At 39.1% G+C, this 13,238-nt stretch overlaps 1 protein-coding gene across 1 annotated transcript in view; it reads left to right on the top strand.

The window, feature by feature from the left end:
- The window catches only part of ASCC3 (activating signal cointegrator 1 complex subunit 3), a 544,482-nt gene that overhangs the window by 83,183 nt on the left and 448,061 nt on the right, over positions 1–13,238 (top strand). Inside the window, exon 5 of the mRNA XM_030556009.1 lies at positions 9,971–10,091. Coding sequence (XP_030411869.1) covers positions 9,971–10,091 — 121 coding nt within the window. The remainder of the gene's footprint in view (positions 1–9,970; positions 10,092–13,238) is intronic.

Raw genomic sequence — 13,238 nt, 5'->3', positions numbered from 1 at the left:
AGGCATTATGTGCTTTTATAAATTACATAATCTATAGATATGAAAATACAGACCAGCCTAGGGGCAGAAGCCCATGTGTTGACGAGGCAACATTCAGAAATAGAAAGTTATTCTTAATAGGCTATGTAAGAGATACTGCAGTCAGGTGTTAAAATTTTCATAATCAAGCTCTGGTAGAGATATGAACATTTTTTTGATAATTTCTTTATTCTGATATTTGTTTTTTAACCAAGTACTGTTCTTCTACACTTCATCAAACCCAAATTTAAACTAGTTCCAGGTTATGGTCACTTTCCAGACATAGTAGTAAGTAGAGCTGTTGATTAATTGCAGTTAACTCACGCAATTAACTCAAAAAATCAACACTGATTAAAAAAATTAATAGTGATTCATTGCACTGTTAAACAATAGAATACCAATTGAAATTTATTAAATATTTTTGGATGCTTTTCTACATTTTCATATATATTGATTTCTGTTACAACACTGAATACAAAATGTACAGTGCTCACTTTATTACTGTAAAATATTTGCACTGTAAAAATAATAAACAAAAGAGAGAGTATTTTTCAATTCACCTTATACAAGTACTGTATCTTTTTATCATGAAAATGTAACGTACAAATGCAGATTTTTTTGTTTCATAACTGCACTCAAAAACAAAACAATGTAAAACTTTAGAGCCTACAATTTCACTCAGTCCTACTTCTTGTTCAGCCAATTGCTAAGACAAACAAGTTTGTTCACATTTACGGGAGATACTGCTGCTGCTGATTTATAATGTCACCTGAAAGTGAGAACAGGCATTCTCATGGCACTTTTGTAGCTGGCATTCCAAAGTATTTACATGCCAGATACTCAGACTCAGACTCTAGGACTGGAAGGGACCTCGAGAGGTCATCGAGTCCAGTCCCCTGCCCTCACGGCAGGACCAAATACTGTCTAGACCATCCCTAATAGACATTTATCTAAACTACTCTTAAATATCTCCAGAGATGGAGATTCCACAACTTCCCTAGGCAATCTATTCCAGTGTTTAACTACCCTGACAGTTAGGAACTTTTTCCTAATGTCCAACCTAAATCTCCCTTGCTGCAGTTTAAGCCCATTGCTTCTTGTTCTATCATTGGAGGCTAAGGTGAACAAGTTTTCTCCCTCCTCCTGATGACACCCTTTTAGATACCTGAAAACTGCTATCATGTCCCCTCTCAGTCTTCTCTTTTCCAAACTAAACAAACCCAATTCCTTCAGCCTTCCTTCATAGGTCATGTTCTCAAGACCTTTAATCATTCTCGTTGCTCTTCTCTGGACTCTCTCCAATTTCTCCACATCTTTCTTGAAATGCGGTGCCCAGAACTGGACACAATACTCCAGTTGAGGCCTAACCAGCACAGAGTAGAGCGGAAGAATGACTTCTCATGTCTTGTTTACAACACACCTGTTAATGCATCCCAGAATCACATTTGCTTTTTTTGCAACAGTGTCACACTGTTGACTCATATTAAGCTTGTGGTCCACTATGACCCCTAGATCTCTTTCTGCCATACTCCTTCCTAGACAGTCTCTTCCCATTCTGTATGTGTGAAACTGATTGTTCCTTCCTAAGTGGAGCACTTTGCATTTATCTTTATTGAACTTCATCCTGTTTACCTCAGACCATTTCTCCAATTTGTCCAGATCATTTTGAATTTTGACCGTGTCCTCCAAAGCAGTTGCAATCCCTCCCAGTTTGGTATCATATGCAACCTTAATAAGCGTACTTTCTATGCCAACATCTAAATCGTTGATGAAGATATTGAACAGAGCCAGTCCCAAAACAGACCCCTGCGGAGCCCCACTTGTTATACCTTTCCAGCAGGATTGGGAGCCATTAATAACTACTCTCTGAGTATGGTTATCCAGCCAGTTATGCACCCACCTTATAGTAGCCCCATCTAAATTGTACTTTCCTAGTTTATCTATAAGAATATCATGTGAGACAGTATCAAATGCCTTACTAAAGTCTAGGTATATCACATCCACCGCTTCTCCCTTATCCACAAGGCTCATTATCCTATCAAAGAATGCCATCAGATTAGTTTGACATGATTTGTTCTTTACAAATCCATGCTGGCTATTCCCTATCACCCTACCGCCTTCCAAGTGTTTGCAGATGATTTTGTTTAATTACTTGCTCCATTATCTTCCCTGGCACAGAAGTTAAACTAACTGGTCTGTAGTTTCCTGGGTTGTTTTTATTTCCCTTTTTATAGATGGGCACTATATTTGCCCTTTTCCAGTCTTCTGGAATCTCCCCCGTCTCCCATGATTTCCGAAAGATAATAGCTAGAGGCTCAGATACCTCCTCTATTAACTCCTTGAGTATTCTAGGATGCATTTCATCAGGCCCTGGTGACTTGCAGGCATCTAACTTTTCTAAGTGATTTTATACTTGCTCTTTTTTTATTTTATCTTCTAAACCTACCCTCTTCCCGTAAGCATTCACTATATTAGACATTCCTTCAGACTTCTCAGTATAGACCGAAACAAGGAAGTCATTAAGCATCTCTGTCATTTCCAAGTCTCCCATTACAGTTTCCCCCTCCTCACCGAGCAGTGGGCCTACCCTGTCCTTGGTCTTCCTCTTGCTTCTAATGTATTGATAAAAAGTCTTCTTGTTTCCCTTTATTCCCATAGCTAGTTTGAGCTCATTTTGTGCCTTTGCCTTTCTAATCTTGCCTCTGCATTCCTGTGTTATTTGCCTATATTCGTCCTTTGTACTCTGACCTAGTTTCCATTTTTTATATGATGCCTTTTTATTTTGTAGGTCACGCAAGATCTCGTGGTTAAGCCACGGTGGTCTTTTGCCACATTTTCTATCTTTCTTAACCATCGGAATAGTTTGCTTCTGGGCCCTTAATAGCGTCCCTTTAAAAAACTGCCAACTCTCCTCAGTTGTTTTTCCCCTCAGTCCCCCCATGGGACCTTACCTATCAGCTCTCTGAGCTTACCAAAATCCGCCTACCTGAAATCCGTTGTCTCTCTTTTGCTGTACTCCCTTCTATCCTTCCTTAGAATTGCATACTCTGTGATTTCATGATCACTTTCATCCAAGCTTCCTTCTACTTTCAAATTCTCAACGAGTTCCTCCCTATTGGTTAAAATCAAGTCTAGAACAGCTTCCCCCCCAGTAGCTTTTTCAACTTTCTGAAATAAAAAGTTGTCTGCAATGCAGTCCAGGAACTTATTGGATAGTCTGTGCCCTGCGGTGTTATTTTCCCAACATATATCTGGATAGTTGAAGTCCCCCATCACCACCAAATCTTGGGCTTTGGATGATTTTGTTAGTTGTTTAAAAAAAGCCTCATCCATCTCTTCCACCTGATTAGGTGGCCTGTAGTAGACTCCCAGCACGACATCACCCGTGTTTTTTACCCCTTTTAGCCTAACCCAGAGACTCTCAACACTTCCATCTCCTATGTCCATCTCCACCTCAGTCCAAGTGTGTACATTTTTAATATATAAGGCAACACCTCCTCCCTTTTTCCCCTGTCTATCCTTCCTGAGCAAACTATACCCATCCACACCAACATTCCAGTCATGTGTATTATCCCACCAAATTTCGGTAATGCCAACAATGTCATAGTTGTATTTATTTATTAGCACTTCCAGTTCTTCCTGCTTATTACCCATACTTCTTGCATTTGTATACAGTCATCTAAGATACTGGTTTGATCTTGCCTCCCAGGTTTGCCCTGACCCTCCTTCCTCACTGCCATTATAGCCCGTGCTCCCTCCTGTTTCCGACCCATCTCCCAGGTCTTGTTCCTCACTTACCTGTGGGGTTTGCTCACCTGTCCCCGTCGTCTGTTCCTTCATGCTTCGGCCACCATTCCATGCTTCCATGCTGATGATGATCATTAAAAAAAATGCATTAATTAAATTTGTGACTGAACTCCTTGGGGGAGAATTGTATGTCTCCTGTTCTGTTTTACCCACAATCTGCCATATATTTCATGTTATAGCAGTCTCGGATGATGACCCAGCATGTTTGTTTTAAGAACAGTTTTTCATAGCAGGTTTGAAAAAATGTTAAGAAGGTACCAATGTGGTATTTCTAGAGTAAGTATAGATACAACACTTGACCCAAGGTTTAAGAATCTGAAGTGCCCTCCAAAATCTGAGAGGGATGAGGTGTGGAGCATGCTTTCAGATGTCTTAAAAGACCAACAGTCTAATGCGGGAACTACAGAACCTGAACCGCCAGAAAAGAAAATCAACCTTATGCTGGTGGTATCTGACTCATGATGGTGAAAATGAACATGCATCTGTCAGCTCTGCTTTGGATCATTACCAAGCAGAATCCATCATCAGCATGGATACATATCTTCTGGAACGGTGGTTGAAGCATGAAGGGACATATGAATCTTTAGTGCATCTGGCATGTAAGTATCTTGTGATACTGGCTACAACAACCAGATATCAGAACATTCGCATACTTGCACATTCCACACAGATAATAAGGAACAGGTTGACCCATTCCAATAACAGGGCCAAAAGGGTAATATGATGGATAGAGTTGTTTTGTTTGAACCAACATGTACAAGGTGAAAGGCAGCACCTTACTACATAGAGGAGTTGTACCTTGCTAAGTAGAAGGGTTGCACCTCAATACGTCAGGAGTGATGTGTAACTTGTTTGTACCTGTGTATAAGAATAAGAATGCATCCCTGGGGTGGTGTCTTTGTCCAGCTGAGGGGGCAGTGAAAAGTCCTGTCACTGACTGAGCTGAGTCCATTGCCAGGGGGCACATATTAGTAGTATGCCCTGTAGAGTAAAAATCTAGGGGGAACTATTATTGTGCTTCGTTTGACAATAAACCTGGCTGACGTGCCTTCGTACCTTACTAGACTCTGTGGTCATTGGGGGTTTTCTCGGGATCTGCTGTGTCAGCTATCTGCGCAGAGCTGGGACAGCACACAGAGGGAACACACACGCAGCCGAGTAATATCAACACTGAAGAGAGCAGAGCACTACACCCGTAGCATCTAACAACACTGGTGACCCCGACCGCTAATCGGGTAAGTAAGCAAGCTGTCCGCTGGCATATGTACAACTCTATCCATCATATTACCCTTTTGGCCCTGTTATTGGAAAGGGTCAGCCTGTTCCTTGTTATCTGTGTGGAATGTGCAAGTATGCGAATGTTCTGATATCTGGTGTCCGGTACCTTTTAGGTATGTGGGTTTTTTTTTTTTCTGCAGCATCAGCCCTTTCCTTGCCAGCTTCTATGAGCAGGGCCTGCCTCTGGCTCACAGTTTAACTTTGTTTTATGTTAGCAAAGTCTTAACCATTACTTTAGTTCAGGCCTTAGGCCTCATACAAGGCCTCTGATACCAAGGTTTATATCTCAGGGCCTCCTCTTACTACATCAGGTGACATTGTAAACAGGGCATGGGCAGCACTATCTGCTGCAGATTGTAACCAAACTTGTTTTTCTGAGCGATTGGCTGAAGTAGGACTGAGTGGACTTTAAACCTACAAGTTTTACGTTGTTTTGTTTTTGAATGCAGTTATTTTTTGTATGTAATTCTACATCTGTAAGCTCAACTTTCATTGTAAAGAGATTGAACTACAGTACTTGTATTAAGTGAATTGAAATACATGATTTCTTTTGGGTTTTTTTACAGTGCAAATATTTGTAATAAAAAATAAATATAAAGTGAGCATTGTATGCCTTGTATTCTGTGTTGTAATTGAAATTAGTATATTTGAAAATGTAGAAAACATCCAAAAATATTTAAATAAATGGTATTCTGTTCTTGTTTAACAGTGCGATTAATCACAATTAATTATTTTTAATCGCTTGACAGCCCTGGTAGTAAGTCATAAATTATGTATTCTCTTTTCTGTAAGTTCTATTTGGTATTGACTTTTGTAATGCAGCAAAACCCCTATGTTTCTCCTCAATGTCTCTGTTTTGGTCACTATGTCTTATATGCAATGCCTCATATTTTTTGCTGTCTGCTGTGGTGCTTTCTGGGTCTGAACCAAATGTCATTGAAGTAAATGGAAAGAGTCTAACTTGAGTGGGCTTTCGATCAGGCCCAAGAAATGTGTCCAGGTTTTTCCATATTGCATTAAAGATATCATTGAGATCAACATGCACAATAGAAGATTTATTAAGAATTATTAAAAATCACTCCCTTTCTTGACCAGACTACCCCTTTCTTTCAGTGGAGACTGGGACACTCCCTGTTTCCAGGCAGGAGGAACCTGCCATTACGATCTTTTTGGAAGCGTAAGGAGGAAAAGGAGTCGTAAGTCCACTCAATTTAGGCTTAATTTGCACCTTTTTTTATAAAAAATTAAGACGAAATTGTTACTTAGTGTCAGAACATACATTTGTGACAGATGATAAACAGATGAGACAGAATAGGTAGAGGCCCAAGTTACTGCATTCCAAGGTATAAGAAAGTTCTGTTCTTTATGATGGTCATCTCTGCCTCTGATCCTTCCTTTTTTCAGTTTTTGGTCCAGTAGTTCTCCAGTTTGCCACCTCCCCTTATGTGGATTCCTATGCCCTTCCACATTACATAGTTATTAACCTGTCTCCAATCAGCATTCAGCATTTGTTGCATAACGTGTGCAATGAACATACTTAAGCTTCAATTTACACAGTATTTGCTGTCCATGTGTCATTTTTGTGTCATTATGTTTTCATGTCACCTTGCCCTTAATTTTTCTTATTTAAAGGCATTTTAGCATTACTGATTGTATTTTATTATACCATTTATCTCTTCCTTTTACTCAAAGTTTTCTAACACAACATATCACCTTTGTTCTGTCAGCAATAGAATTGTTTAAGGAAATCTGTGTAAGAGGAAGGAACTGGCAAAACATCACTCATGCCAAGCAAAGTTAGGCTGAGGCCTTTGCCTAAATGATACGTCATCTAAACTCATTCACCATCCAGAATTATAAATGATTAAATTATAGTTAAAAGAGCTCTAAATCTTGCCACTTCTAAAATTCATCTGTATGTTTCAGTATCATAAGTGTGTGTGTGTGTGTTTCATAGCTAAGTTTTATTTTGCGAGTGGGGGAGATAGAGAGCACCATGACCTCAAAATGTCACTCTCTTTTGTGTCTTCTTCAGACATTGTTTTCCAAGAGATTTTTTTACTCCAAATTCAACATTACGTTTGTGAATCACTTAAAAAGGCTTCATCAGTAATTATTTTCATTGCATTTTGAGTGTGGCTCCTTATTTAGAATCTTCACCGTCCTTGTTCTCTAACGATCTCCCCCAAAAGCTTAAACAAGTTAGCCAAGAAATTCTTCACAAATAATTTATTTTACTATTAAAGCAAAGTCCAAAAAGTTAGTACACAACCAAGGCACCAAGCAATAATAGAAACAGTGAGGTACTAGGACCATCTCAGTATCTTCGACTCTTTATACACACACACACACACACACACACACCTCTACCTCGATATAACGCTGCCCTTTGGAGCCAAAAAATCTTACCACGTTATAGGTGAAACCGTGTTATATTGAACTTGCTTTGATCCACTGGAGTGCGCAATCCCACTCCCGTGAGCACTGCTTTACTGCGTTATATCCAAATTCGTGTTATATCATGTGGTGTTATATCAAGGTAGCCATGTATATAAAATATGGAGCAAGGGATGTGTGGAAGACACACTTCACCTCCATTCCCTACTAGTTTGGGAAGGAGATGGGTTCTTATTATTTTTACCCAGCTGCCAGAGGGCTGTTTTTCAAAACTGAGATGGTTACTGACTAGCAGCTGATATAAAAGAATAAAACTGTTATTCAGTATTTATTGTGAATTATTCTAAACATATATTTTCCTCTTCCTCCCCATTTAGGTCCTTTGAAATTAGACACTTGTCTCCCACCTTGCTTGTTGGTCCAGCATGGTATCAACAAACAAGGTAGTTCATAGTTGAGTAGAGGACACCCAGCTATGACTTTTGGGACCCAAAATAGGGAAAAATGTATACTGAGTAATATGTTTAGTATAATTTGTGTTTGAATTTCATTCTTATCTTTCCTGAGATATTTAATACACAAATTAAATATGAATAGGCCACATTTAATTATGTAGCTATTGTTAAGAAAATGTGTAGGAAAGTTGGGGGGAATTTATGGGGTTGGGAAGGTGATAGCCCCTACTTAAAATGAACATTGTGATTTATTTTAGGGACTAGGAAATTTAAGCAGACAGAATCTAATTTTACAGCATAACTGTTGTGGAAAAAGTATTGGCAATTTTAAAAAGTTGATGAAAGATTTAAAAAATGTTGCGAGTAGGTGTGCTGAAATTAGATATAGGCAGGAAAATGTGTTATGGTTTGATGGCTTAAAAGATTAAGATTTTATATTTTTTTAATAATTCATTATTTAAAGTAGAAAGTATTAGTCTGTGGTGATGTTTTTTTTCCCTTTCAGCATAGCTCCACAAATCTACATTGGGTGAACCTTTTGTAGTTAGGAATTGAACTGAAGCTGTGTGCAGTAAACTAGGTCATGTCACATAGGGAAACAATACAGTACAATGGTGGCTGACCCCTACTTCAGCAAAAAAAAAAAAAAAAAAAAGGGTTCTAAGCTTTACTCCATACTTGACTGATAATTTTTTTTCACAATTGGCCAATTTTACTTTACATAAATAAAATTTTCTTTAACTTTAGTTCTAATGCTGTTTCTGAGGCATAATTGGCATACTCTGCTGACTTGTAGGGCTGCAGCCACCTTAATGATTGTAATGGAAGAAATGTACAAGAAAATGTCTCTGTCCTGTATGGAGAGTGATGTTCGTATCTTGCAAGTAGGAAAATCTTCATAGGTAATCCCTGCAGCTCCTGTCCCCCAAGCCAATGCTCAGACATGAGACTGGGTACATGACGCAAGGGTGTTTTGAGCCTTTCTGGTGTTCAGTTTACCCACTCGTTTGGAGTATATCAATATTAAGATTAAAAACCCATGGCAGGCCCATGCCAGCTGACTCAAGCTTGCAGGGCTTGGCTAAGGGGCTTCTTATTTGCATGTAGACATTTGGGCTTGGGCTTGGGCTGGAGCCAGGGTTCTAGGACCCTGTGAGGTGGAAGGGTCCCAGAGCTCAGGCTGCAGCTCGAGCCCAAATGTCTGCAATTAAACAGCCCCTTAGCCCAAGTCCCACCAGCTTGAGTCAACAGGCATGGGCCATCCACATGTGTCTAATTGAGATGTGTAGTCTCAGGTGATGAGATATATTGGTGAATTTACCCTGTATAAAAAATGGATTAAAAAGTCTTTCAATCTTTAACCCCACCTAAGATAGTGCATGGGTGTGGTCCCCACCAAATTGAGGGATTGAAGGTTGCTGCCCCAAATCATTGCATCAGAAGAACAAACTAAGAGAAGTACTGTAGATGAGAGTGTCAGAATTTAATTTTTTTAACTCTGTTGGGTTAACCATTAATTCGCTATCAGGGCCAGATCTGCCACCCTATCTCACATAGAGTAATACAATGCTCCACGTTGTCCCATTGAAGAAAATTGGACAAACTGTGATGTAAGATACTTCTTAGTGCAAGTGTGGCAGGGTCTAGCCCTTAGTGTTTCTTGAATCAGGTGTCCTCTTTCACCTGTGAATTTTAAATTGGCTCTATTTATCCCTGGAAAGGTAGGGCAATTTTGTGTCCAGGACAGTTCCTAATCCTCTCTCCCCTCTTGGTTTTTTTATTGCCACTCATCATAAAATGTGAGGGTTTTCTGTTGTAAAATTGATAGAAGTAAAGGCACTGGATGAATACTAGGTGTGACCTGTTTTGGACAGAATGACTTTTGTTTAAATCTCCAACAAATACATTATTACCCAGGACAAAATTATTATAGACCCTTAGTTTATAAACTCTAGTACTATTTTGGAGGAAAATGTTTTAGGGGCATGATCTTTTTGTTTTCTATTTTTCCCTAGTTATTCGAGCTGTTAGGCCCTGAGGGCTTTGAACTCATAGAGAAACTCCTACAGAATAGGTCTATTATTGTGGAGAGATCTCTGTCCTGGCCAAATGATTACAAGCTGCAGTCTCTACAAGGTAAGAAACTATTGAATTTTTTTTCAAAACCAATAAAAGCCAGAGTTTTTTGAAAAGCTGCCTGATTAGATAGATCAAACAAGATTTCTTTATTCTATTAAAAAGTTGTCATTATATGCATAATTGAAGAAGGGATCATGATTTAATTGCTCCTAAGTCTGAATTTAAAAAAATAATTTTCTTTTTTTTTTTTTTTTTTTTACTCTCCAATGCTCATTTTTTACCATAGACATTGTGTTGCTCCTTCACCAGATTTTCATGCAGCTGAATCCATGTTTGGTTATTGTTCATGTAGCTTACTGTTTTGCTTTCACCGCATGCTCCTATTGCTCAAATACAAGTCACAGGAGAGTAGCACCTTTGCATTATAGCCATCTTTTAAAAGAATGAGGGGTGAAGAAAGGTCAAGGTGGCATAAAAGGATTTGTTTTTATAAAGTACATTGCCTTGCATTATAAATAATTAATTTTAAATCAGTGTTACAAACTTAAAAAAAAAAAGAAAGTAGTAAGGAAAAAATGTGTGAAGCACTCTGAAAAGACAATAATCCAGGCTATGACACTGACTCCATCCAAACTATCATGGGACAACTATGCTAGAAATGACAGAGAAGCGAGAGACTGAGCCAGCTGGCTCCTCTAGAAATTCCCCAACTGTATGGAGGTTCCAAGCTGCCACCTTATTTATCTTCCTTCAAATCCTTCCTCACCTTTCATCTCTATTGCAATGAGTACAGATAATTGCCATCTGGTATCGGCTAAGCAGGTGACACGTTTTGATTGCGGCTACTAATTGGCTAAGAACTGTGCACACTGCTATGCTGTCCTAAAACATCTTATTGTTTTTGTTACCATTTCCCCCCATCTTCCCACTTGTTTCTCACTCTCAGGTTATGTCTATCTTATTTTTTAAATTGGAAACTACATAGAATGGAAACATTCATTTTGTATATGTCCGCACAGTGTGTAGCAGATTGAGGGCCTAACCTGCTTGAGGCCTTCAGGTCCCACAACAATATAAAGTTAATGACTGTGCTGCTCAGTTGAGAACCCACCTAATGATCTGCTGGTTAAAGGCTTGGGAGCAGGAAAAGATACCTCAGTTGGAAAAAGAAGTAGAGCAGTTTGCCAAGAAAACACTGTTTTTCCAAGGCCCTGTAGGCATTATGTAAACTGTACAAACTACTAACTGTCCTGCAAAATCTACATGCAGCAGCTCTGTCAGGCCACCAGGAGCAGCTGATGGTTAGATTGGTGAGAGAGAAGCTGCTCATGCATGGGCTTCTTGCACACTACCTATTTGTTCACTTGTTACCGAGTCGGTTACAACAGTAAGAAGCAGTACTTTTTTGACTGTACTGCAGATTATATTAATAAACATGTGCCCAAAGTGTCCATCCAGAGATCCCAGTATGGCAGGAGCTGCCAAGAAATTTAAACTGAAGGATTTGGCAAGGTGGTCTAATCGTTGGAGAAGGTGTTTTCACTCCTCTTTTTAGAATGGGAAACCCATGAATGTGATCATCACAATTAAATTATCCAGCAGTAAATTGCTTGTGATCTTCAGTTTTACAAACCCTAAATAGAAAGTTTTGCTAGCCCGTAAAACTTATGGCTGACAGTAGTAGACTGCAGAGCGGTGGTGAGTGGATTTATGTCACAACGTAGGCCAGCCTTGTAGAGTTGGTAACCTGTGTGGACTTTCAAATGGTCAGGGAATACTGTATTTTTCCTCAACGTTCAGTCTTTAGATTGCTAGTTAGATTGGAGCCTGTGTGTAGAAAATAATGTTGTGCCAATTAATTTAATTGTCTCACAATACACTAATTGCAAATACAAAGGAATTTTTTGGCAATACGGTGAGCAGCACGTAGGGTACGTGTGCACAGCCTGTGACAGCAAGCCCCTCAGTCTGGACTGAGTGACTCGGGCTTGCAGGACTCACCTTATTGCACTAAAAATAGCTATGTAGGTTTTGCAGCTCGGGCTGGAGCTCAGGCTCTGAAGCTTGGGGAGGTGAGTGGGTTCTGAATCCAAGGTTCAGCCTGAGCCTCAATTTCATTATGCTGTCTACACAGCTATTTTTAGCATTGTAGTGCAAGCCCTGGAAGTCTGAGTCTGTCAACCTGGGCTGGGAGAAGGCATCTGCAGACTGGACCTTCTAGATCTTCCCTGGGAGAAGAACGGCAATAGGTGGAGCATGTGAGAAGGGCCCAAAAGGGTAGTCTACAGTTTTAAATGTGTTATTAAATAACAGAATTTTAAACATTGTTCAGTGTAGAGAGCCACTCTGGACAAATATGGCATCACAATCGTGTTCGGAAACTAATTTTTTTTTGTCTGCAGTATACATTAGAATTCCTTTATCTGCTATGGAAACACAGCTATGTGTAGTATGAATACAATGTACGGCAATGGAACGTGACAGTGAAGAGTGGACTGTTTTGGGCTTTTCAAATGCATCCTTTGAATTTCAGTCTCAGATGAATTCCTAGCCCCATACCCAGTTTACCAAAATGCTGTTTTTCAAAGGTTGGCTACAGTTATATAATTGCGGAATTTAACATTTGAGGAGTCCATTGTAAATTGGAAAAATTGTTGGATGCAAATATGAGATATGAGGAATCGTAATTGTATGTAATAAATTTCAGACCTAACTTACCTCATTTTCCAAAGTTACATTTTAAATGAAAACTCTAGTAGAACATTGCTTTTTTAATACAGCAGTATAAATTTTTTGTCAATCAGAATTTATACTACTATATTAGAAAAAGCAGTCTCTAGATCACTAAACGCCTAACATGTATAGATATATTTCCAGTCCAGGTATACCAAATAATTACTGTTGATTGAATTTGTTGATTTAAAACATTTCTTCACAGAAGAATAACAGTGTTAAATCAAGATGAGAATATATTTTAACTGCACGTCTGATGTTTCTGTCAGAATAGTATAGTGGATATTGCACTGGATTGTGACCTAGGAAAATGGTTCCCAACCTTTTCTCTGCCATGGCATCTTGAATTATTTTGAGGCACAACACCATATTGTCTCCAAATGAACTCATGAATATTCATGAGCCAATCCAGAACGAGGCTAGTGGGTTTAAAATCAAAACAAGTGATTGAGAAACACTGAACTAGGAGAC

The sequence above is a fragment of the Gopherus evgoodei genome, chromosome 3 (assembly GCF_007399415.2).
Source record: "Gopherus evgoodei ecotype Sinaloan lineage chromosome 3, rGopEvg1_v1.p, whole genome shotgun sequence".
In the NCBI taxonomy this organism is placed as follows: Eukaryota; Metazoa; Chordata; order Testudines; family Testudinidae; genus Gopherus; species Gopherus evgoodei.
The sequence above is the reverse complement of the archived record's forward strand: the minus strand, read 5'-3'. Positions and strand labels throughout refer to the sequence as shown.